Source organism: Sylvia atricapilla, chromosome 5 (assembly GCF_009819655.1).
Source record: "Sylvia atricapilla isolate bSylAtr1 chromosome 5, bSylAtr1.pri, whole genome shotgun sequence".
NCBI lineage: Eukaryota > Metazoa > Chordata > Aves > Passeriformes > Sylviidae > Sylvia > Sylvia atricapilla.
Window position 1 is genome coordinate 17,629,673 of NC_089144.1, and position 26,978 is coordinate 17,656,650.

At 44.2% G+C, this 26,978-nt stretch overlaps 1 protein-coding gene across 3 annotated transcripts in view; it reads right to left on the reverse strand.

The window, feature by feature from the left end:
• Positions 1–23,812, reverse strand: part of CAMK1D (calcium/calmodulin dependent protein kinase ID) — a 208,593-nt gene extending 184,781 nt beyond the window's left edge. For all 3 annotated transcript variants that reach the window (XM_066318814.1, XM_066318815.1, XM_066318813.1), the window contains exon 1: positions 23,455–23,812. In XM_066318814.1, the coding sequence (XP_066174911.1) occupies positions 23,455–23,546 (92 nt within the window). In that variant the 5' untranslated portion in view covers positions 23,547–23,812. The remainder of the gene's footprint in view (positions 1–23,454) is intronic.
• Positions 23,813–26,978: the final 3,166 nt, after the last annotated feature.

A 26,978-nucleotide genomic window follows, 5' to 3' on the forward strand; every position in this document is an offset into this window, starting at 1 on the left:
TAAAGGTCACATTCAGGGCTTATGCCAGGCTTTGAAGCATAAGAAATCAAAAAGGGCCAACAATGAGGTATGATGGGGGGAGATCATACCCTGCACAACTGCTTCTGGTGAAGCAGCTGCCAGCAACAAGGGAAGAGGAGAAACAATGCAGTGGCAACGGAATTAATATACCAATAGCAACAAAAATCACTAGGAAATTACATGCATGGTCAGATCCTCACCCTCCCCTCATCTCACCTCCTCATGCATTCACATATAACTTTCTTCCTACTACAGCTACAAGCAAAACTTCGTACTTTATTATCTCTTTAAACCTCTCTGATTCGTGTTTAAGGGGGAAATTCAGGAGGACGGCACCAGGGAGAAAATTCTTCTTGCCACAGACCATAGCTACTGCTCCTCTGAGAGCCCAGACTGCTGCCTCCACTGGGGCAGTCAGAAAGTGTCACCATGAGCCAGGAGCCACATTCTGGCCTTCTGCACAGGAATGACAGCTTTGCCCATTGCTTCTGTTTGGTCTTTATCACCCTGGATAGGATAAGCATGGGTCTCGTCAAGCAGCACTTGACAATGCAGGGTATCTTATCAACAGGCAGAACCCAGCATGGAGAAAGGGCTGGTAGGAAAACAGGAATTGGGAATAAGCCCCCAGCCTCTTCATTTCCCCATGTGGCCCTGCATGCTGGCCCTGCACGCTGGGGAGGGATGGCTCTCTTCTTGTCACCCTGGAAAACAAGAAACCTGGACTCACAAACAAGGGTTTGGGTAACCCAAAACTTGAACCTTCCCTGCAATGGGTTTGACTCTGCACATTTCACTCATTCCATCTGCCAACACAGCCCTCTCCTGGCTTCCAGCCAAACTCGGCTCTCCCTTACACCACTGTAAAAATTAAAAGAACAAACTCCATTAAAGTCAATAAGCTGCAGTGGGATCAGATGCCTGTGTTTCAGAAATGAGCCAGTTACGCCTGTGCAACCCAGACTGGAACTGTCCCTCATGCAGCAGCAAATTTGTTGGTGCACAGCTCCTGGTGCTCCTCAGTGTTTCCCAGCCAAGTCTAAATTCAACAACCCCATTATTATCTCCTTGGTCATTTCAACCCGACCAGAAAAGCAGACACACTTCAGCACAAGGAACAGCTGAGACCCTAGCATGTGCCCCAAAAACTGAGCAGAGACTTTTATGCTCATAAAATCTCTTCCAAATCAAAAGGGAGATTAAAATTCCTTGGGAACTCTAAAAGTTCTCTAAACTCTAAAAGCAGGCCTGGAACTCTAAAAGTGTAAGGACAAACCTCTTAGCTGGTATTTCTGTTCTGCTGACAAAAAATCCTGACTTTCCACCAGGATTTACAGATAGTTATATTAATTTGAATTATTCCCTCAACATAAAACTCCTGTGCTGGCATTTTTGTCTCCGTGCCACAAATATAGGAAAAGATTACGTAGACAAATTGTATTCTTAATATGTGGTTTCCAAAACATGCTAAATCCATAAAACTGAGCTCAAATTACATAGGCGAGGATGAGGTTTTCAGATAAACATAGCCACACGCTCTAAGCAACACCAGGAAAGAAAATACAATGATGTCATGATCCCAGCTCTGGTTCCTACATTCCCTCTTGTCTCCTCCTCCATCTCTGCCCTGAATTAGCCCACCCTCCAGTTATTGTGGTAGGAAACTATGGGCAGCAGACAGCCCTCAGTCATGTGGGAAGTCCTTTTTCCACTGTGAACTTTTGCGCTTTTATCTTTAGCTCTCACAAGCCTCAGGTTGACCCTCGGGCTTGTTCTCTTCACCAGGGAGGTTTTGGGGTAGCCCTGGGAGTTCCCAAGTGCTGCTGATCTCTGGTAGGGAAGGAGTAATCCTCACCCTCTGCAAGTTCGGGAGATGGTTCACACACACTTCCTGGTGTGCTGAGTGAAGGAAACATCACTGAAAGGGAAGTAAAAGTTCTCAAGCTCTTACAGCATCCCAAACTCCTTCATGCTTCCTTGTAGGTTGGATTGGGCTTGGAGAGACCTGTTCTAGTGAAAAGTATCCCTGCCCACAGCAGGGTCTTAGGCTGATGATCTTTAAGGTCCTTTCCAACAAACTATTCAGTGATTCTGTGTTAGCTGAGGATGGCACAAACTGCAGAAGACAGAGACTCACCACACTGTGTTCACACATGCAACAGAAAATGGAGCAGCATGCAGGAACAGCTGGTCTTTGCCAGCTCCTCAGGACAGGAGATCATCCCTGTAACACATCTGTATTCCCACTGCTGCAGGTAACTTCTGCAGTCACCCCACAGCACCAGAGGACTGAGGCAGAGGACACCTCTCAGCCAACACTTGGATAAATGTGTCTTTCAGACTCAAACCCACCTAAAAACCATAAGGGAAAGGGTATGACATGAAAAAACAGATCTTGGAACACTCAAGCTGAAAGAGCAGAGCAGTGCATTAGCTGAAGTCATGGGCAAAGGCCAAACTGATTCCTGCAGTTACATGGTGAAGAGGAACCTTGACCAAATTCATTGATCACGGCTTCAGTTTTAGGTTATTTCCCTCCCGAGATTCCCTACAGAGATCCTCCTTTCTGTCTGGAAATTTTGTCTCAGTGCAAGAAGAGAGAAGGGTCAATTTGTGCAAGAATTTTGGGACATACAACCTCAGAAGTCCTGGTCAGAATGGACTACATGCACACAGCTCACATGCATCCATTTTAAAAACAAACAAACAAACAAACAAACAAAAAAACCACAACACTGTACAATTTCATCCAGCACATTGAAACCCCAGCTTCAGACAAGTGTTGTAAATCCATCATATCCCAGGTGCAGTGGATATTCTTGACACAGCAGACAGCATGTGCACACATGTCCCAAATTGAAATAGCAGTGCTTTAACTTGTTATATTTGGTGTGTTCCAGGAAGAAGACAGAGGAGTTCTGAGCTGTAGTCAGCCCTCTTCATTTACTAGGTTGTAAAGTGAATTTTTATTTCTTACATTGCTTCCCCTTTTGCAGAACATGTCATTCTAGGATCATTAAAAATATTGGGGACAGTCTATGTCACGGCTTCTTACTTCATACCCAACAGACTGGAATTATTTGAATAAGGATTTTATAGTGAAAACCATGTGAATCCACCTAATTTCTCTTCTTTCCCAACCAGCTACTGAAATGACAAAAAAAAACCCAACCCTGCAAAGACAATTTACCCTTTTTTTTTTTTTTCCAAAGCAATCAATTTAATCTGCTTAAAAGAAGATACTAATTAAACTGAGCCTAGAGCCAGATCCAGATGAACCAGATTTGACTTCTCAGCACAGGCACCTGAGCAAAGTTGTCCTGGGGTCAGGCTTCACAGCTGCTCCCAGCGCTATGGCCAGGACACAAAGCCTTCACTCCAAGGAGACAATTCAGATAATTCAATCCCCACTGCTGCCAGCCAGGTTGGAAATCCTAACCTTGGAAAGCCAGCACCCTTGTGGCTGCCTGCAGCCGAGTGAGGCCGTGGCCCTTCCAGGGGCTGCCTCCTGCTCAAGGGGATCCACAAGGCAAAGCAGGGCTCAGTGCTGGTCCCTGACCCACAGCAGATCAGCACAGCTCTGAGGGAAAGAAATACAAAGTGTGGCAAGAGGCAAGCACTGAGGGATAGTGAAAATCACTCAGCTAGTGTTTTCATAAAGACTGACATGCAGGAGACACTCCTTGATCCCTTCCTCCTCCCACGCTGCTCACTAACTTCAGGAGACTCAGAAGCAGGATGGATTCTGCAGCCTCCAATCCCATCATCTCTGCAAGAACAGTTTGTGTTTTCAAGTCTGTCTCATTAAATGTTACAGAATCTTCAGCAGATTCACTTCACCAGCTGCGTCTTCTTTGAACTTTGCCATTGCAAATTCCCCAGGATACCCACTCTGACACTTGTATGGTGCAAGTTTCCCGGAGTCAAAACAGATTTTCCTGCTCAGACTGGGGAGCAGAAGGTATGGAAAGTGCTCACCAGTTACCGCTGAATCTGGTGAACAACTTCATTTCTTTGTTTCAGCTGCTATTGCTTAAAGACATCTGAGCTGTAGCTACTTCCCAGCCCCACACTGCAGGAATCAAACCTCCCCCTGGAGGCGGCAGCTTTGGGCTATAGAGAGAAGGAGCCTTGGATCCACAACCACAGCCTCTGCTACAGGGTTCAAATGCTGTGCAATGACAAAACTTCTCCTCTGTTCCTTCAGAATTATTGTTTTTTCTTGTTCAAAGGGCAGGCTGAGCAGTAAAGTGATGAGTTTTCACCCGGCTGGGGCACAGTGCATCCTCACGGCATTTCGCAGACGGGAGGTCTCCCAGCTGTGCCCCATGCCAGCTGGACACTGGCCAGCCCTGAACTGGAAACCATCTCAACACACTCAGAGCTTGCACAGCCCTGGAAATGAGGATGCTGATCAGTGCTTCTCACTTTTCTGTAATCCAACAATGGTCAAGCTTCTTTCTATTTTCTTTTTTCTCTTTTTCCTCTTTTCCTTTTTTCCCCCTCTTTCTCCTCCCTTTTAAGGTTTTTTTTTTTAATTGTTTTGTCTTCACCCTTTTTTCAGGTCACAAAACCATTTTATGCAGTGATTTTCCTTTACAACCTACAAAGCATTTAAAACACAGCCCATCCAGCTATGGCTCACACTTGCCCCTTCTCCTACCCCACTCCCAATTTTATTTAGAGTTGGGGGATTTGAGGTTTGGTTTCCCAATTCATGTGTGTTCTCACAACCCCACACAGCATAACACTGGTGCAGCGAGGCTTTATGCAGAAAAGGACAACAGTAACACAACTTCAAAGACAGCTGGGCACCAGGCGACCAAAACCAGCCATGGCCCCTGTGCTTGACCATTGCTTCTCTCACTGCACAGGCAGGAACATTTCGCCAGCTGGAGGAGGGTTCAGAAAGAACGGGGCTGAGGCATGCCCAGCTATGGAGTTGGAGTTTCCATTTCCCACCGATATACACTGCTGCCAACAACCCACACTCCCCTAAAGAACTACCCATCCAAAGCCGTGCAAGGCCAGCTGAGTATCTGATCTTGCTGGTTTTACCATCTGAAGGCAGAAAACAGGCTCTTCCATCGCCCACTCACACAGAGCATTAAAAATTCCTGGGTTTTGCGTAATGATCCAGAAGTAATTCCAAGCAGAGCGGCCACAGTGATGTGAAACTGCAGGATTCAAACCACCTTTCAGTGTAAATACCAGCTGAGATAAAGAGTGGGCAAGTGCTTTAAAAGCTTATAATCAGTATCCATAAAAAAAAAAAAAAAAAAATCACAAGTGCAAAGAGTAATGATGACAGCTCTTTTCAAGCAAAGGTAGTTAATGTTTAATTACTCTGGGAACTGCTTTTGCAGAACCAGCGGATCACACGTGTTCCAGGTTACAAACCCAATATGAAATTCTCACTATGGAGCCTGTAGTACAAGCGGGGGGCTGTTCTACTATCTTTTTGCAAGAGCTCCTTTTTAAACTACCAATATTAAAAGAATGTCTTATTTGTGCCAAAACCACAGGGAGAAAACAGTGCCACTGACACCTCAGAAGGCTGGCAAAGGTTGTCTTCAGTTTCCAAAGACAATTTAAAACCTGGCAAATGAAGCCACAAGTGGAAGGAATAAAATTAAAGCCAAGCAAAATAATTTTGACTTTTGATGACATTATTTAATGGAAGATCTTACATGCAGTGAAGGGACTGGACCCAACCAAGAAAGAAGAAGCTGCGCTACCCAACCCATCCCTGGGACCCCATTCTTCATAAGCTAGACTGCCACAACAAACGACAGTAAATTCTTAAATTTAGGCAAATGCACCCAACCCCTGTAGGGGCAGTAAATCCCACCCAGCCTCTTCACTGCCTCTAATGGAACCAGCAATTCCTGGGGAATATCAGTACTTCTCACAATCTCTGCAAATCCTGCAATCCACAAGGTGAAGGGATAATGTGTCCTTTCTTTTATTCCCTCAAGACTTTGAAAGACTGCCAAGTTTTATCCTGTCCACATAAAGCACAGCCTCAGAAGAGAACAAACCCAAATTACATGCAAGAAATTGGTTTCATTCAAGGCTCAAATTATTGTCTTGGGTTGTTCTTTCTGCTACAGTCATCTTCCCAGAAAAACTAAGGCTATCCAAAATAAAAAACAACGCAATTCCTTTGCCTGTGATGGAGAAAGTTACTGTTCTGAGCACTCAGAGCTTATTTTAAAGGTTTGCTTGAATAAATAGGAACCTATTAATATATTGAGTTTTCTTACTGCATTTTAAAGGGCAATTCATGAAGGCTGGTGTTCCCTTATTGCAGCTTTTATGGAATGGAGAAAAATATTTATGGTGCACCAACAGTGTGCTGAGCTAAATAGGTTTTTCCCTCTCACCCTGCCAAGATTCTCCTCCAAGGATGTCACAGAGTGGCTCAGCAGGGCTCTGCCTGGTGCTGGTTGTGGTGCTGCTGGGTGGGTGCAGGACACCAAGGCCAGGACCTCACCAGCTGCAGCTGCTTCTGCCCAGATTGGGCTGCCCCATCCAGGTGGTGGCTGCCATTGGCATTGGTGTTCTGGCAGGGCTGAGGTCTGACCCACAGCTCCCACCCCACTCAGCTGCAGTGGATAGAGAGGGACAAAAAAATCCATGTCCATTTTTTGTCTGCTGCAATGAGCTCTGGGTGGGATTACCAAACCTGGTTTTTTGCATTGTCTAGAAAAAGACTGAAATACAGAGGACAGTCACTCAGGAACCCTTCCTGGTCACCTTTCAGCAGTCCACACCTAGTAAAAAGACATTAAGGGCCTAATAATTTGGCTTCTGCTGAAATCCCTTCGACTTCACACCTCTAGTAAGACTTTAGACTGAACACATGGCACTGTGAATGAGCAAAGTAATCACATACTAAACAGGGTGAAGCTTTAATAAATGCTATAGTGAGCTATGAATTTCCCTAAGTCACTAAGGAAAATTCACTTCAGGAAAATCTCTACACATGTGAAGTGCAATCACTGCGAGCTTTGTTAGTAGACGGGTCTTGAAGAAGTATAAAGCTGCACTAATAAAATCTGAATGGAAATATCCAGATATTGGGATCCTAATTCATGAAGATGCCAATGGTTTTCTAACACATTTTTTGAGAACTCACATGGTTTCTTGAGTACAGCTGCTCTCTTACCCACAGCCCAGCTAAGCATCCTTTTCCCTTAGGGCTTAAAGCAGCCACAGGTTGAACAGTGAGACCTACAGCTATTCACCTTCCCTGTGAGTTTATGAGACATTTGATGGGATATCCATCATCTAGTCCGGTTCATCAAAGTGGAAAAAGACAGAGTGTTTTACCTTCCAAGTATATAACTTTGCATAATAAAACTGTTTAGACTTGGAGATTTTTCTGATGAATGCCAAATGCTCTACAGCAGCAGCCTTCACTAGCAGATCTAAATCACACAGCTTAAATGAAAGCCTGCTTGCCAATTTATGCATGAACTTTACTTTTTTCCAGAATCAGAGAAAAAACCTGAATGCACTGTGCCTACAAAAATGCTTTTTAAAACAGTACTGCTGCAGTGACTGGAAACACAACTCTATTCCTCTTGCATCTCGCAGGTACAATTTCTTTCCCTCAAGAAGACATGGAAATGAAGACATTCCTACAGTTGCTTTCATTGGTTTTTCAAAAAGCTTTATACCTTCAGTAGTCATTCACTGTGCTGGCTTTAGCTACTGATTTTCAAGAGGCACAAACACTGTGAGACATTAAAAAATATAATTAGCAGATAACACATGGCTAATACTACAGATGTGTCTTCAAGGCAAGACCACGTTGTCTTATCACTGGAGGGCTCTTCAGGGCAGCACAAATCCTTATCCTGCTCTGCAAATCCCACTCTCTTGGCAGCATGGTGCTAAAAGGGCTGCTATTTTCTGACTCTCACATATAACATGGACTAAACAGGAGGGGGAAACTGCCTCACAGCTTTACAGTCTTTTACAGGTGTCTCCCTAATGTCCATCCACCTATGAACCTATATTACGAAACCCATCATTGGCTGGTGCTGAGTGCTCAGAGACATTTCTGGAAGGTCTTTCTGCCTTGCTGGGGTTCCCAGCACACTAAAAGACAGGAACAGTTTCAGAAAACAAAATGCACTTCGGTTGGGTTTACTCTCTCATCCCATTTCTAGTGTTTTTGAGGTGGGGCTGTCCCCCTCTTTTTGGAGTGGTATTTTTAGGAAAGGGATCAGATTCTGGCTTTGTATTTGCCACAAAGCAACATCTGCCAAACACAAGCACTGCAGCTCAGTTCCCAACATATCCGGATACAAGAGGATACAAGAGGGGAGATTCTTACTCACCATGACAAAAACAACACCTTGCACAGCGCATTCTGAGCATCTCACATAGCAAGCTTTAATGAGTTAGATCTCAAAGTGAGTTACAAACTAGGTCGGGAAATGTTTGACAGATGGGGAAACCAGGACAGTGAGGAGCTGCAACTTCTCCAAGGTCACAAAAAAATGCCAGTGCCACAGTCAGAAACAAAACCCAAGTGTCTTGAATTGTTATCCAGTGCTCTTCAACCCAATACATGTCTCCACCATTAGTCCACATCATCCCTAAGGCTCGTGACTTTAAAAGGTCTGACTCCTGACCAGCACAGGAGCACCAGTGCTGCAGATATCACCAGTGGAAGACCAGCAACATCAGGGACACTGGGTCAAAGAAAGTGACTGCAAAAGTCAAAAGAGAGCCTGTACTTTTGCCATTACTTTCAAGTGACCTCTAATATACATGCACAGCCATGAAGACTCTCTGTAATTAAGTTTTCACCCATATCCTGCCCATGTGAAGCAAAGGCTACTCCAGCTCAAGGACAATCCAGCCCTGCTGGGACACAGATATTTCAGACTGGAGGTCCATTTGGACTGAAACACTGAGCACACCTCTCTCCCTGTCTTCAAGGGTATCTGGAGGGCTCTCATTTCTCTGCATGACCCTGCCTCTCCCTGTCACCACTGCATGCGTGAGGTGTGGAGAGGTAAAGGGGTCATAAGCATCTTAAAACTGGATGAATGCTGTCTCATTGACATCAAAGGCCAACTCTCACTACTTTTATTAGGAACAGAGCTAGGCCACTACAGATAAATCCTGACCTATATAATGTTTGATGCTTGCCTGCACTTGTCATGAGCAGAGACAGGGTGTGCCAGGAAATGGAATTTCTATTGCATTTCACAGCTCAGACACAGACACGGGCAACTGCGATAAAATCCACCATAAATACTGATTCTACTACTAGGAAGGACAGAGTGGAATATGGAGAGCTAAATCCAACAGGACAGCAGGCTACTCAAAAACAAGAATTTTCTTCTGGACCCTCAGAAGACAGCACATATTTTCTTAGTTGCACCCTCAGCAGATTCCTCATCTAGTGCATATCCAGTATTGCTTCTGCCACCAAAATCTTCACAACAGAACATATCTAGCTATGTTAAAGGCTTACGAGAAGACCATCAGCCTTATATATACAGTAAGTGATGCGTTAACATCACTTATTTTGACTATTTTTTAGACAACTTTATGTAAAGGCTTCAGGAAGATCTAGAAGTGTATTCAACACGCCTCCATGATCAATGGGGAGAGAAATATAAAGCCAAAGACTCTTTTTCTCCCAATCTGCAACTTTTGATATTTTTGCAGACACACAAACAATACGTTAACAGAGCCCAACATGAACAGAGGACCTAATTTTTGCCTGAAATATGCTTTTTGTAATAAACTGTATTAATCTAGGTATTAAATTATGTAGGTATTGGGTTGTCCAATGTTCAAACTCTGCTCTCATTTATTTCAGAAACAAAAAAAAGGACATAATACCTTGCTGACACTCTGTAATTTGTCCTTATAGACCATGATGCACACAAGTATTCAGCAAGAGCCACAGCAGAAACAGATGCCAGCAGATGGTATTATCCTGAACAAAATCAATTAAGGACATTTACAATATGTCAAAAGTGCAGCTACAAAAACAAAGTGTAGACCTGTACATCTGTTTCTTAATGAAGCCATGAGTATTTGACAGTTAGCCAGCAAAGCACACTCTAAACACTACAGCAACACCAACAGTAGATAAGGAAATACCAGACATATTCAGATTCTTCAGCAGTCACCACAAAATACAAGATGTTGAGCAGAAACTGAATAACCAGATACTGGAAGTCCATATGTCATGCATTAATGTAGCTAAAATATAAGCATACGAGTTTTCAGTATCACAGATTTTTTAAGGATGTGATTTGCTCAAAATTTACAGTTAGAGGAGTCACGTGGTAACGGTAAGTTAAGAAATACTGCTCTCTTCCATAACACAGTCCTCTGGTGTATTTAAAAGGCTTCTTGGAGCCCTGTCACCTTGACTGAAATAAAAAGAAAAGCACTCACAGTCCCCTAGAAGTTGTTACGACATCTCTGTTGATAACGCAGTGACAGTACAAGAGGCATGATGAAGTACACAGCCAGGTATGTCAATGGCATCTTGTAGATTGTACAAAACACAAATGGACTGAGGGAATTCAGGAGTTATTTGTGCAGGGAACAAAAATCTCTGAGTTCCCCAAGAAGAAGACAAAAGGTGAAAACACTCCATAGAGGGGAAAAATATTATCTCTTCTTGGGCCACGGCTTCATTCAAAGTCTTGAGGACCCATTTATGGAAGAAAAGGGTAAGACCAGTGAACAGCTTCTGCTGAAGATGGCACTTAGTGCCCACCGTGACAGCTGTAATCAGTGTTTGCTGCAGATTTCCACCACTACAAACGGGTGGGACCCACTCACAGTCTGCTGCAACACGATGAAAGCTTTGGTATTAAAAGAGGTGATGGTATCAACTCCATGTAAAATGGTTGTTATTTTGCTCTTAGGGAACTCATACCAAGTTTCTCCTACGTTAGCTGCCAAATGAATAAAATATTCAGAAATATTTACATTAAGTGTTAATAAGGGCTGAGGGATGGGTTTCTTTAACGACCCTGAAAAAATACAGCCTTAGCAGTGAAAAACATACTTACACTCTACACCAGAGCAATACATCATTCATTTTTACTGAGGCCCAGACGACAGTCTCATTAGACCAGAGATGGATTAAAGACAAATGATCTGGTGAATAATGTCACTATGGGCCATGTAGCACTTCATCCAAGTAGTACCACTGAAAACAGATGACTGGGTAGAGATTGTAAGGATAAAAAACATAAAGCTTTTAGTATGGCATTCCTGAGGGGAGACAAAAAAAAAAAAAATAGTGCTGCATATTTACATTTAATCTGCTTAAATTGATTTTTGTCATGTTACCTGTCAAACCACTGAACAAACTGAATAATTGCTTAGGCAGCATTGATAAAGAAGTGACAGATTATTCAAGCATTGTGATTCTTTGTTCTCATATATCTCATTAAGAAATGATGATTGGTTCCATTTACAGCTCTTAAGTTGAATTCAGTAACCACTGGCACATGAACTCAACCTGGCATCTACTAATTTTTTATTGTTCTCAAGCAGAAATTGTTCCTGCCAAAGTTGCTCTTGCAAACCATTTCAGTGCAGTGGCTGATGATTTTTTAACGATGCAACACAGAACGGGAAAAAAACTGCAACTGACTTCTCCACTGAGTTATAACATCTATGGAACAAAAAGAAACAAAACTTCTTATATTCTGTACTTCTCCCCTGCCCCCACCTCCTTTTATTAAGAGAACTATTTTTAACCTGTATGGTTTCATTAAATAAATTCACAGCAACAACTGAGCTGGCAGAAGATGGGAACTGTCCTGTGGGATGTGTTCAGCCCCTTCCTCTTCTGTTGTGCAGTTGCAACCTGTCCCTTCATAGCTTTATAACTTTATAATGATGTTTGGAACCTGAGCATGAGCAGCGTAAAACGCTGCTATTCCAGCCTGCTGCTGACTACTGGGGGCTTCCCTTGACTCACACAGGAAAATCTCCAAGCTGTGGAAATCAAAGGCAGAACTTTACGGCAACACTGAGATGCTACAAATTATTTAGGAGAATATGAGAGAGAACCAGTTGTGATTTTGCATACTACCCTCTGACTTCAGGAAGATCTACTGTGACCACAAAGCCAACACACAAGGAGACTTTTAAGTACACATTTTACAGGCACTCTCCAAAGTTAAAACTGCAGGTTTTAGACAGGAGATGGAAAGCAGGGATTTACTGTAGCAGAGGTGATGTGGAGATGGAGGACAGGAGGAGAGGGAAGGACCATTGTGCTTTTAACTTCTGATTTGTCTAGGTTCATCCCCATTAGCTAATTGAGCACAGGAGCGCCACAAGGTTTCTGCCCGGACCTAAATGTAACCCAAATATGAAGAGAAATTCAAACTACAGAATAAATTAACAACATTCACAGTGCTCTTAAACAGCTTTTGCCAAATGGCACAAGTCATTGTCTATGCATCCATTACTGAAGCCAAAAAATGTGCTGTTCGGCAAAAAAACCCAGTGCTATTTATCGCTGTGTATCTCTATATATCACTATATAGTGTTTTTAATATGTGAGTATACATAAATTTATATACATTTTATATTTATTTTTATATATCTATACATATGTAAACACAATATCTATTTATGTGCAGATAGAGGGCTCCTCCACCTTCCTCACAACCACATGGCAATGCAAGACAAAGATGTCACACCACCACACAATCTCCAGGGTGAACACTGGCACTGAAGCTGCCAGTCATTTTAGCGGTCACTGAAAATGATGAAAGTGTACTGGTGCAGTACAAGCTGTCCCTGTAAAAGACCCGTGTCCATGAATTTTTCCAGCTCATGAACAAGGAAGGGCACTTAAAAGTCTCTCGAGTCAATTAAGCTGCAGCTGAATCCCATTGCTCTGCTTTGCCCCAGTCCTCTCCTTTCATCTTTCTCCCAGCGCTTCTCCCCTCACCTGCAGAACCAGCCTGTTCTCAGCTTTAGCGCCTGTTATGTTCCCTTCCAACAGTGGCAAAAGGGCACATTTGCTTTCTGGGCACAAATCATCTCAGCTGTTACTCAGGAATCCTTGAATCCCTTTCATTGCTTTCATTAAAAATACAAGATTCATCAGAGACACTCATTCAATGGACTTGCCTACAAAGCTCTGCCAGATTATTTTTTTTTCAGGGTCTCTCTCTTAAGAGCTTAAATTTATGTCTATGACATAAATTACATGGCTATGGACAGGAAAATTAGCCAGTAAAATTACTCCAGATACACCTTAACATGCCCCAGAGCAGAAGCCTCCCTGCAGCCTGCAGTACCTCTACGCCTTGTGTCCATGTGCTTTTGAGACCCATTTTTTTCAGCTCATTTCTTGGTACATTCTCCCCTGACATCTAAATATATAGCCTCCTCCTTCCTAAAAGGCATAAGTCAAACCTGTGACAGGAGACAGGAGATTTCCCTTCCTTCTAAATTATTCTTCTTGTGCTCCAGTGCCTGGGTCATTAGGCCAAAAGGAGTCATGCTGTTTTTCTGCTCCATTAATGTTTTTATCTAAGCATCTCCTCATGGTGCTTCAAGCAACTTGCCTAACAAGCTGTGTGTTGTTTTCCCCCCCTCTTCCCTCCCAAGAAAAGAGGGGTTTGTGCTGTTTCATGGTGCTTTTTTTACATTTGAGAGTGTTTTATTTTGGGAGGGAAAGCTTGTTTGCTTTGCAATATTCAGGTTGCTATGTAATTATGCTAGAGAAGGTGTCTCAAAACACCATGGCTTGCACCCAGAGAAGGAGGTGGTGTTTTTGTGATGCTCATCATCAGCCCATGGAAAAGCTTAACAGTATCAGATTTTCCCCTCAAAAAAAGTTGAACAAATTAATTACACCCCCGGGGCAATAAATCCCATTAAAGCAGAGGTGTGAGGCTGATGCTGACCCCAGAGCTCTAGACAGTCCTTAAGATATCTCAGGCTGCAGCTACAAAATGTCCCAAAGTAAAAGACAAAGCCTTTGAATTTGTACAGGTGTTATTCTAGAAAACAGCGTAGAGAGCACAAATCAAGTTTAATGAGCTCACAGTGTCTTGTGCCACTGACAGCACACACCAAGCACTTTGCTATGCCTGAAATTTCCAAAACACCACAGGCTTCATGGCTGGGCACATCGTGCTGAGTTACTTACACTGAGAGGCATGAGAAGACAAGAGTGAGCAGTGGGAGGAAATCTCCAAGCCAACTCAAAATAACAGGGAAGGATTATCCAGGGATGCACCAGCAATCTCTCTCAACTATGGCTAAATTTGATTAGCAACCTGTGCCTTCCCTAGAGGAGTTTTGCACGTGGCTGCAGATCCTCTAAGTGTTCTCCTCTCCCTTCAGCTCTCTTTTGTGTTGTTTGGATTTCCTATGTAATTTTGGGTTTTTTCACAGTTTTTCATCCAATAGCTTCCATAATTTCTGCTCTTGCCCATCACAGTGGGGCAGCAGGGTCACAGTTGGTGAGTTTGTATGGAAAACATGCCTGGTTGAAGCTTGGTCCTTTGAATTATTTAAGCTGGGCTGGGAGGATGGGATCCTGCTGGGAGCAATCCCACATCTCCCCAAGAACTGCCTGGACTGTTCCAGCTCTTTATAGCTCTGGGCAGACCTGGATTCCTCTGAGCAGCTGAAACAACACGGCAATAAAGCGCCCACGCTGTTACCAACAGCACACAGACAGTGCTTTGCATCTCCAAACTTTAACTAGAATAAACGATTTATATGTGATGACCCTCGGTGAATCACATGCAAATAAACATATTTTGAGGACATTGGTGCTGACACAGTGCCCGCTGCTAACAGAAGCAGGACAGTCCCCTGCATAAGGCTGGAGCTAAGATTCAGGCTCAGCTCTGGGTATACAAGTGACACACTTGCTCGTCTTTGACAAATCAGCGTTAGCATTTTTGTCTTGTTTATTTGGATTATAAGTTCTCCTGGGTACGAACAGTCTTTTACTCTGGGTTTTGCAGTAGTCCTTGCTCAACAGTGCCTCATCTCATCTGAGGCCAGTAAAAGGCACAGTAAAAAAACCTGAGTATTTTAGACCCTTCACACTTCCCTTGCAAACCTCCAGCCCTCACATATGCAACAGCTTCTCAGCCTTAGCAAATCTCTACATTTAAGCAGGAGTGGCTGTGCTGGTTTTATTTTGTACTGCAACAGAAGCACATCCATTTCTGTGACCAGTGACGCAGCTGCTGGAGAGGGGCAGGCACATTTCCCAAGTGTCAGGCAGGTTTTAAACACCCTGCTCACCTGAAAACAGCCAGTGTCACACAACTCCACAGCACTGGGAGGTTCAGTCTTCAGGGAGATACCTGGGATATCCTAGAACCTTCCCTTTGGAGCTCCTAGGAAGGACTGCAAACCTTCACACCACTGATAAGCAGGTATTTATTACTCTCCTTGCTCTCTGAACTGCCACACCAGCCCTCACCAAAACAAACAGGCAGGTTCAGGGCTCCAAGACCTCAGAAATTCCACCCATCCTGACCTCACTCCACTCCTACCAGCCATGGATGAAACTTCTGGGTCTTCTGCACTCTGGCAAGTGAGCATGAGATGTAACTCCCAGCTTTTGGGTGTTCAGGCTGGAAAGAACATATCTTCAAATCCTCAACCTTAATTAGTGGGAGCATTAGGAGCAGAAAAATGAGAAGAATCCTGCAGAAAAAAGTGCAAAGGAAAGATGTAGGGGGGAGATGCCACAATTCTTCACCCTGTTGCTGCTCGTGTTCATTTGCATCATTACAAGTAACTCCTTTTTGTTCCTCCTGGAAACTATGAGAAGACTGAAACTGTTTGGTTTATCTCCAACTGGAGATGTAAGAAAACCAAAACCAAAATAAAAATAAAAATGAAAATAAATCCCCAATACATCTAAGCCAGCATTTTTATCTCATATGCTTCTTCTCATTTCACTCCTGAAAAAGGTATTTTAAGAACTAATCTTATGCAGTCCAGTTGTCCAAAACTGTTGATATTTTAACTGTGACCCATGATACTGCTCAGGAAAACATGAAGCAAAATCAGTGAGCTATTGTTACAGAGGATCCCCAGCGCTGTGCTCAGCTGTTCTACACATAGATTAGATCAAAAACAGAGCTTCCCAGTAGCTTTTTCTTAGCACATCCAGTGTGTAAAAAAAATTATTTTAAAAAAAGGCTTTTTAACTCAGCCAAAAAAATCTGCTTAAGAGTATTATTTTGATTTAACCTTATACAATCTGTTTGGTGAGTAATTCTGGCATAAAACTCAATATGCAGCTTTCAACATGGAAACATCAGTGAAAGGGCCTTCAAAAGTTTATTAACAATCTGTTATTTATAGCTTTCTTTTTCAAAAGTGATTGGCACAACATTCAGAGGAAAATTATAGGAACCGCCAAGTCAGATAATAAAAAAACATATTGGATTTTTTTGATGGAAAGATTTGATGGAAAGGTTTTAAGGAACGCTATGATTGCTAGAAATGAGACATATTCTCATTGCTAAGCCAGCTATTTGTCATTCAACAACAGCCCAATCACACACATATGTTTGCAAATTATTGTTATTGTTGTTAATTATTATTTACAGAGAAGCACTGAAATGCAAGGTGGTTTGAATTCCCATGAAAATGACAGATCACTGCCCCGAGGAATTTTTTATCCCTCCTTTCACTCATTACCTGTTTACTAACAGTACCCGCTTAGTTCCAACTTGTTTTCCTGCTATCTAAAATGACTAGAAAATTAGGTCCTATTAAGTAATCATGAATATAAACTGTGAGTCACCGGTTAAGTGAATACCATTACTGGCAATAAATTCAGAATCCTATTATAAATGACTGTTATTGTCAAGCAAACCAAAACAATACCACTTTATTCAATATTAATTGTATCCTTGGATGCTTGAAAGGATTAAGTAACCCCAACTAATATTCCGCACGTAGTCAAGAGAACTGTGTGTGAAGGACAACAAAAATAATTGAGGTCAGTAACCAAGGTGGAGAGAAAAAGAGGCAAAAAGGAAGGAAATCATCCACAGAGAGATATTTCAGCTCCTGTGTGAAAGCAGATGGAGGGTGAAGGAAGCAGACAGGCTGCTCCAGATGGCGGGAGCGGCGGCGAAGAAGGCTCTCACACCCACTGTGTTGTGGCTGTGATGGGAACAAGAGACTTTTGGTTCAAGGATTACTGTAGGGCTCCAAAGAGCTGGGTTCAGCTCCATCCACCACCTCTCCAGGCTCTGGGTTTTGCCTGTTGGGAGCTTTTGGGGTGTCAGCTACCTCTGTGGCTGCCAAAAAACACCCATGTTTTTATGCATGCTTTGCCCTACACAGAGAGAAGTTGTGGAATAGATATTTGATATATTGAAGTCCTCAGGACTGAGATTAAGTGTTGGCAGATCAAGGATCACATTTTCCTAAGCAAAAAAATAGCAGGAGAAAGCCCAAACTATCTATTCCAGCCCAACCAAAATATCTTAGTGTCACCTTGCTGGCCAAGCACCCTCCTTGGCTGCACAGGCATGCAGGTGAGCAGGTCTCCTCTGGCAGCAGGGAGCTCAGACAGGACCAAGACATATTTGAAAGAGACTATCCACAGAAAAAGACACCAGGCAGGGAAAAAATGAGGCAAGGCATCAAAACTAGTTGACGAACAAACTAACAAAAGGAAGCATGAGCAGATATGTGAGCTGACAATACAGCAACTGCATGTCTCCAGAATTATGTGCTCACCTGAAAGCTTTTGATTATTGAGTATTTTGAAATCCTAATTTCAGTTGATGAAAGAAAATTTGCCTTTAGGTTACACTGCTGTCCCAAACAAGCACTTTCCAATATGCACCTGTGAACCAGAGCTGGAGAGCTGTCAAAAATCCCTTCCCACCAATGGCTGCCAATTTTTTTCTCAATCCTCACCATCAGCCTTTAAAACCATTGGCAATCTTACTTTTCTTTCTTTCCCATTTCAGTTCCAGCTGAACCTTGAAACCTGTTATTTTCTGTAATTGTTCAAGGAAGAACAACAATTTGCATCAAAAGATACTAACTCATTATTTTTAAGCCTTCAAGAAGAAACTGGATAGAAACCTATGCCAGGCAACAGCAAACAGGATTACTTGGTTTAAAACCTTAAAGGAGTCATAACAGTATTTTTCTGCTTTCACTAAATAGAATACACAAACTAAAACATCTGAGTTGTTTCACACCACTAAGTTAAACATCAATATTTGGCCCTCAGCTTTCACTCCTCCCACAGATGTGAGAGAGGTGCTATAAGCACCTATTAGCACCAATTATCCCTGACCCCACATGGGTTTGACAGCGAGATTCCCAGAATTATGGATTTTAAGGTCAGAAATGACCATGGACTATCTCCCTCTGTAAACATGGACAAGAGGCACTTCGCTGCTGCTTGAAGCCTGAGAGCTTTCAGAGCTCCCAGAAAATCATCCCAGAGGAGGTAAGATTCACTTGCCTTCATGTCTCCAGTGGTTCATCAGCTTTCTCCTGAAAACCTGCACCTTGACTTCAGCCCTTTGGGATGCTGCATTTTCTCCTCTGAAGATTTTTTTTAGGTGAAATGTTTCTTTAATTTAAAAAAAACCGGAAAATACTGAACTGAGGAAAATATGAAACAATCTGACAGAGCCACTGCTGCCTCACTGAGGTGCCATAAAAGAGAGGCAGGAATTGCTGGCAATCTCAGCAGAAACTTGAAAATCAGACAAACCCCTCAATCATCACAGGGGGCATCAAGCCAAGGAAAACACAAATATCAACGTCTTTCTTTATTCTTGAGAATTTCCAAAATCAGAAGGGAAAAACTGATTAACTTGAGTGACGCCTCAAGGTAAATGGCTAAACAGGGATGATCTGTTGTGTGAATCCAACACAAGTGCTTTTGGCACCCAACTGATGAAAAGGCGGGATCTTTGACCAGAGGCAACCAGATCTTGAGCCCTCTCAGCACCTTCTCTCTAGAGAGGAGCCCCTGCCAGGACCTGTCCTTACCACCAGCACCTTCTCACTGGTGGGAGCCAAGGCTGGCCCGAGGCACAGCCCCCACGAGGGTCTGACCACCCAAGCACAGAGGAGAGCAGCGGGTGGATCAGCCCGTGGAGTGCCGGGGGAGGCTGTAGGGGAAGGCAGGGGAAGGACGCGCGAGGACAGAGACGGCGCAGACGGCACCTAAGGGTTGGTGACTGCGTGTGTGCGTCTGTGTGCACGTGGGTGTGTGAGAAAGGAGAGAGATGTGAGAAGGAGGACGAGGAGTGACTTCATTTCACAGCATGAACGAGCATGTACTGGTGTGTGGAAGAGCTATGGAGTGTGCCAGGAGCCCATCAAACGGTGTAAGAGGATGGAAGTGACACAGACAAACCAAAAATTACCACAGAGCCCCTGAGAAAAACAGAACCACCCATATGTTTTCTCTATACTGTATTTTAGGAAAGTATTGGAAACTCATTTGAAGCGTATTTGTCTTCCCACCCAGCTCTTACTATGTTATGGCTATATCCATGCAACTCCCTCTGTTATCCTTACTAAGCTTTAAGGAATCTACCACATCATTTTTAAGGACAACACCAATATTTTCATAGTTACTACATGTAAGCCTTTCTAAATATTAGAATTTCATCATAACACTAATTAGGCCAAATTACAGATATCTTAGAAATATAAGTGTTGATCTAATTAGGCAGACCAAGTGATGGAACCTTCCTCTTTGACTACTGGATGACATGGTGTTTCCTATTATTTCTTGGATGTCAAAATCTAAGGTTTAAAATGCCTTAGACATAAAGGCATGTGGAGGGGGAAAAAAGTGATAGTTCTGTGATCACTCACCTTATCAAATTCCTGCTATTGTGAAATTTCACATCTCTCAAGGGCTGGGACAGAAATCTCCCTGTCCAGGCAGGCCCTCAATTCCCCTCTCAATCTGTCTTCCAGGGGAAACTGACAGAGCTACAGTAGGTGAATTTGTGGAAATTTAAAGAGAGAAGAGTCAGACTCTCTTCTTTCATCAAGCACACCTGTCTTTACTTGTAAGTGACTCTAAACTACATTAGTTGATTTGGCCCATTGCTGTGATTTTATCTTTGATTTATTTTGCTTATTTTTTCCTAGCTACTTTTTCAGGATCTGTATTTCATTGTCAATGGCTTGGCAGCAAACAGATCCAGTTCCAGGAAGGGTCACTCAATGAACCTGTGCATATGGAGAGTGGTTCACTGTCCCACAGGGACTGGCACGGCCCAAGAACGGATCAGGACCATCATCCATATTGTAATATAATAACATAAAAACTAGACCAAGAATCATGTATTATATAATATACTGATTAGTATGACAGAATCTTTTGTTGACACTGGTACCTGAAAGGTTGGAGCCCCCAAAGATGATTGCACATGCTTTAGTATCTGCATAAATACCGAACAGGCTAAAGAGAGGTTTGGGTACATCTGAGCCAACCACTGCACTGCTGGTACTTCTTTAGGAAAACATTATTGTCTAATAGCACAGAGCAGAGCAAACAACACACACCTCAGTCACCAAAGGAAACAATTCTTTGGGTGGAAAAAGGCTGCTTTCTTACATCTGGACATGACATCCAATTCAATTTCAGCATCAATGTGGCGGGGCATGATTTACAGGGACATGTTAATAATTTATTCCAGCTCTGGAAGGGAGAGCTGGGTACTCATTAGAGGTTCCTTGAAGCCCAAATGATGTAATGATTAACTGACTTAGGATCTTTTTAATAATTCCAGCGAATTTCAACTCTCCCTTGTTAAAGCTCTGCTGAAGAGCTTTTGTTCAGATGAAAGGCTCTTTTCTGAGAACAAATCATTAATAAGGTGTACACATAGATTTAACATTCACAAATCAATGCACTTGAAATAAAATATGCTTTTAAAGTTTCTTTTTTACTTTCTTCCCTGATTTGGGGGTTTAGTGCTTTTCTTTCTCTAGCCAATTTTACCACAGGCAGTTAAGACAGCTGCATGAAAAAGGGATGTTTTTCTGTTAAAAGTGCTTTTAGCACTTTGGCATCCTGAAATGGAATGGCAGAGAAACGCAAAATGCAGCTACTACAATCCCATACATTTCATGTGACATGCCAAGTTTTTCACTCCATGCTGGAGAAAAATCTATTAGACAGTGAGATCAAGTGTTGGCTGTCCAACATGGTTCAGCATTACAGTGCAGGAGAGATCAAAGCAGATTTTAACCCTGCTCCTAAATAAGGCAGAGGAAAACATTTTGGTACAAATACTTTAAAGCTATTTATACATATATAGCTTAAATCCTATTTAAATACTTCTTTATCAATAATTGAGAACGTTTCCAGAACCATTTGGGCTCCCAGAACCTGTGTATCTGCTGCTCAAGTCAGTGAACCACCCGTCACTGCCTTCAGTGGAAATGGAACAGGCACTTTAATGATTTGCACAGCAATGGCCTACATTTTTTAGAAGCTTCACATCCTGGTAAGTCACACCAGACCTGGTAGGAGCTGCAGGTGCTGCACTGGTGGGTGGCCAAGGACACAACCAAAACTCAGATTCAAATCTTCTAATTATCAGCCTGCCCTTGGAAGCTAAGGAATGCACAACGAGAAGGCAACCCACGTGTAGGCTGTAAAACACACACATATCTGTAATTAAATACAGCTATGTCTGAGAAAGAACATATTTTCTTTATATGGGCCCAGGTTCATAATCCAATTATTTTAATTTTCTAAAACTTTTTAGATTGACTGTTAAGTTTAAAAACTTCACAGTTTTCACTCCCATTAGAAAGGACTTACCAAACTGTGAGGCTCAGACAATGGTGAATAGTTTGAGACACTAACTGGCCGTATGTAATGAATTTAATTTGCAACAGCCATGGTGATATGCATAATTATTAACTCTGGCCAGCCTTACCTTCCTTTGGACCTACACCACTCCCATTAACTACAGTGGGATCCAGATCAAGGCCACAGCATTAATTCTTCCTGAACTTCTTCAGCAGCACAAATTAACCCTCGCAGGTGGCTTCAATGCCACAACCACAGAGATGACAGAGACCCGTACAGTGGGAACCCCAGTGAATTGTCCTGCTGCTCCAGCAAACCTCAGAGCATTAAAACTTTCCTCCCCAGCACCCCTTTGCTCAGCGAGGGAACTGCACGCCTAAGGTGACAAAGCAGGGCACGTTTCTCCCAGCATGAAATTCTCACAGCAAAAACTCAATGAAGGTGACAAGAATACATCACAACACTTGGCTCTTACGCTGCATTTTGCTTCTTCAGAGACCTGGACAGACATTCATTTGATTTACTAAGTCAGGGTTTTCCTGAGGGCTGTGCTATCAAGCCCATCACGGCGGAGCTGCTGACCCACCTCCATGTTAAACCACCAGCCTGGTTCCTACTCACAGCCTGTTTATAGCAAACCAGCGAGCCCACGAACCAGAAATACTCTGTTTATAGGGAGCCCTCCCTTGGAAGCAGAAAGAAACTCAAATATTACAGTCAAAACTTGTTCAACTGTGTTTTGGAAGTGGCACGGAGCGTAGGAAAAGCACTACTCGGGATTAACAACGCTCCGTTTCGAGACACGCTGGAAGTTTCAATAAAAGCGGCGGGGACACGGCTACGAGGAGCTCTCGCAATCCAGCCCAACTCTAATTACAATGTATACACACACCGCAACCCGTGCGCTCGCTGCTCCAGCACTCCCGGCTCCCGACCTTTATAATAGCCTGAGTGCGAAAATTAGTTATAACAAAAATAAAAGTCTTTGCTCAGCCAAAAAGGCACCAGCCTGTACCCCGCTCCCTTGCACCATCTGTGCATGTTTTTTCTCAGCCTTCAAAAAAAAAAAGAAAAAAAGAAAAAAGAAAAAAAAGAAACACTAGCGTTTTACTAATCTTTATGCCCCGCCACTATAAATAAAACAAATAAAGCCCAACAACAGTTAAGCATCGTAGCTAAAACACATCCAATCCACTCCGATTATTTCTGCTCGTCTGTTCACGAATTGCTGCAGCCATCGGCTTTAGGGGAAGCGTGCAAGTCAGACCGCATTTATTTACAGTTGCACTATCAAGAAAAGACCTTCCCCTGTCTCCTCGTTCTACGAATATTTTAAAACACTTGGAATTTTTTTCCTTATTATTTTGGGGGTTATAAGGGGAGGGTGAGGGGTGATGCTAGCCCAGCTCCTGCCCCACAATTCTATTTTCCTCCGTGTTCCCAGGTCACTCCGACTTCTTGCTCGGATGGATGCGCGGAGCAGCACCCGCGGGAGCGCAAATCCCCGCGCAGAGACCCGCACCCACCCGCGGGAAGGGACCGCGCATCCCCGGGGGAAGAGACAGCGCCCGCCCCCGGCCCCGCAGCCAAACCCCGGCACCTACGTCCCCAGCGTCTCCTTGAACTCGAAGATCTTCTTGATGTCCTCCGCCTGCTTCTTCCAGGAGCCGCCGCCGTCCCCGTTCTCCCGGGCCATGGCCGCGCCGCGCAGCCCCGCGGATGTCGCGCCGCCGGCTCCGAGCCCTCGGGCGGCTTTTGCTTTCTTTTCTGCCGCGGCGGCAGCGGCTGCCGCTGTTTCTTCTTCTTCTTCTTTTTCCTCCTCCTCCGCCTCCTTCTTCTCCCCTTCCTCCTCCTCCTCCTCACACTTCCTGCCCGCCGCCGCTTTTATTTCCTCCGCGCTCCGGCGGGCTCCGCGAGTGTCACTTTTCCTGGGCTATTTCCTCCCAACTTTCTCTTTCCCCCCCTCCCTTCCCTCCCCTCCTCTCCCCTCCTCTCCCCTCCTCCGCGCTCCCCCCGCGGAGCCGCTGGCGGGGCTGCCCCGTCTCTCGGCGCTCCCGCGCCCCGCGCAGCAGCTGCGCGCACCCGCGTCCTGGGGTCACTTTGCTCCCTGACTGACCCACCCGGCCGAAAAGTCCCTCTCTTTTTTTGTTCGTTTGTTTTTCTTTTCTTTCTTTCTTTCTTCTTGGGTTTTTTGGGTTTTTTGGGGGGTTTGGGGTTTGGTTGTGGGTTTGATTTTTTTTTTTTTTTGGAGGGAGGTCACTGTTCCTCTTCCCCCACCCCCGTGCGGAGCCCCATGGGATGCTCAGCCTGCCGGGCGCGGTGCGGTGCGGTGCGGAGCGGCCCCGCGGGCGCAGCGGCTGTGCGTGGTTGTTATGGCAATGGGAGGAGGAGGAGGAGGAGGAAGAGGAGAAAGCGGAGGAGGAAGAAGGAGGAGGCAGCCCCGCCGTTGCTCTGCTGCCTGGCGCTGCCCCTCCTGACTGAATGAAGATAATTCGCATTGCACCAAAACCACGCACGTCAAACGGGAGGGGAGGGAAAGCAGCGAGGGGAAAAAAAATAAAAAGGGAAAGCCAGGAAGGAAAAAAAATTAAGGCAAAAAATAAAAAGAGGAAAATTAAAAAGGCACACCCCAAGCGGTGGTGCTGCCTGGACTCTGCGCGGGGCTGCGCTGGGATGTTGCGGGGGTGGCTTTGCCCACCTGCCTCGCACACGCACACGCAGTCCCGGGATGCAAAAACTCATCCCTCAGCAAGGACCACCCTCACCCAGCACAGCCCCCGATGCACGGGCACCTGAGGGGCTCAGGGGTGGCGCGGCTCGGCCCGGCCGGGGTCCAGCCCTGGCACCGCGCCCACCCCGCCGGCACCGCCGTCCGAGCCCGGCAGCGGCCTCTCGCACCGTCACACACACGCGTGGCTGGGATTACTGCTAAAAGCAGCTTTTTCTCAGCGACACTGAGACCTCTAGCGTCGTCACATCGGGCATGGGCTGAGCTCTGATGCGGGGTGACAGGCAGGATTCGTCTGACATCAGAGAAAATTATATTCTGCACTAACTGAGACGTGTTTATAGCTAAGATCTTTGGGCTTCGGTTTTCGAATATGTACGGCACTAAAAAAGTGCAAATCTTTTGGGACACCCAAGTTAGGTGACTGAATGAGAGGCTTTGCTGTTGGCAATACAGGCACTCTGATGCCTCAGGGGCAGCCCCAGACCTGACCAATTCCAAACCTGATCATCAAATCAGGACCTGAAAATAAATCAAAATACAAGGAGCTAAATAACATTTACTTTAAAACAAATGTGACTGTACACACTTTACTATTTAACTTGTATTGTGTCTTTTAACAGATTCCTTAAAATTCTATTTGGGGAGCTGATTTTCCAGATTTCTTATAATTTATGAGCAGAATTTGCACAGTGTCAGCCTATGAGGCTTTCCCTGGGTCTGGGCTAAGGTGTGCCTCTCATCTCAAAGGGGCTGTGGCCGAGGTGGGCATTCGTAGGTGTGTTAAAGTGTGAACCTTGAGTACAGGTTGGGGTGTTTGGTCAATGCTACCCTCTGCTGGGCAGAGCCACTCGGCTTTGGGTGTGCCAGCTCCTGTGGTTTATTACTGCACCCCTCTGATGCCTTGGTGGCTGTCCAGCCTCATGGACTGCCCAAACATCTTGGGATTTCCTATGATGGACGTTTGTGTGCTGTCATAGCATGAACTTTGGAGTGGGTTTCCTTCTGCTCCTGGCTTACTTCCACCTTCTCACTACCCTCAGGATTTACAGTCTACTCCATGGGAGTGTCCCCAGGAGTCCCCAGGCAGCCTCACAACCCCACTGCATACCTGGGAAATGAAAGATGTGACTGATCTAAAAACATGCACCTGACTACCAAATCCACGTTGCCCTTCAAACAGCACCACTGTGACATTTTCTCTCTTTCAGATGTAAATCATATGGTATTTGAAATGCCATGCTCCTGCCTTCAGGAGAAGATTGAAAGAGTGTGAAGCCAGAAGGGGCAAGTGTGATGGTCTGCTCTGACCTCCAGCATGGTGGAGGCGAAAGAGCTTCATCCATCCAAAAGACGAGCATTGTAACTTTCCTTGGGGCCACGGCATTCCAAAAATCATCCACCACTTTTGTTTATGACACCACATTGGTCCCTGTGGCATCACATTAAAATCTCAGTGCGCAGACAGTGTAATCCGCTTCATTTCGGCTTTCAGCGAGCAAAAATTTTACTTAAAATTGCTCAAATCCTTGCCAATGCTGCAATTTCTCAACTTTGAAATTGCATAAAATCTAAATTCTGTTATCCTTATTTATACTACACCTTTAGTGTCCAATTAATATGCTTCTGGGGTTTTTGTAGGTTTTGGGGGGTTTTTGGGTTGTCTTGGTTTGGTTTTTTTTTTTTGGTTTTTTTTTTTTTTTTTTTTGAGATGAAATAACTCACATTTGAAGTAACTGATAACATAGAAGTCTCTGGGACCATTACAGTTTTAATGAGAAGTGTAGGAGATGCTTCTGTTAGTCAGGGACCACTGGCACAATAGACCATAAAAGCCCCTTCAAAGTCATTACAGTCTGTCATGTCAGCCTGAATTTAGGGAGTCTGTAATCTTGCTTGACTGACAGGCTCTTGCAGAGCTATTGTAGCTATTTGAAAAACAGGTATTTCTAAAGAATTAAAATCTTACGTGGAAAGTTCTCTCTGGAGTGGCTGCGAGGAGCAGGGCGTGCTGCAGCTGCGGCGATCTGCATGGCTGCATTCAGTGTTTAATTACACACAACCCGATTACAAGAGCGGCATAGAGCACTGAAATGAAATGCACAGAAATGCCAGCGTTAAGACTGACAATAAAACATCAACTCAAGCCCTTTTAGTGGCTGCTCAGAGGCCATCTCTCATTACCTGGGCATGCTCTGCAGCTCTGCCAAGGGCTGTATCAGATAATGGCTAATGAGCAGGCGTGGCTGATGTGTATTTTAGACAGCTTCACAAGCTGCACATGCACCCAACCACTCCACACAGCAAACCACCAAACCCTTGCACTGCAGATGGACGAGTTCCAACTGTTTTTTAAGGCCTTCTCTGGAAATACTGCAAATTTAGGGGAGAAATTCAAGA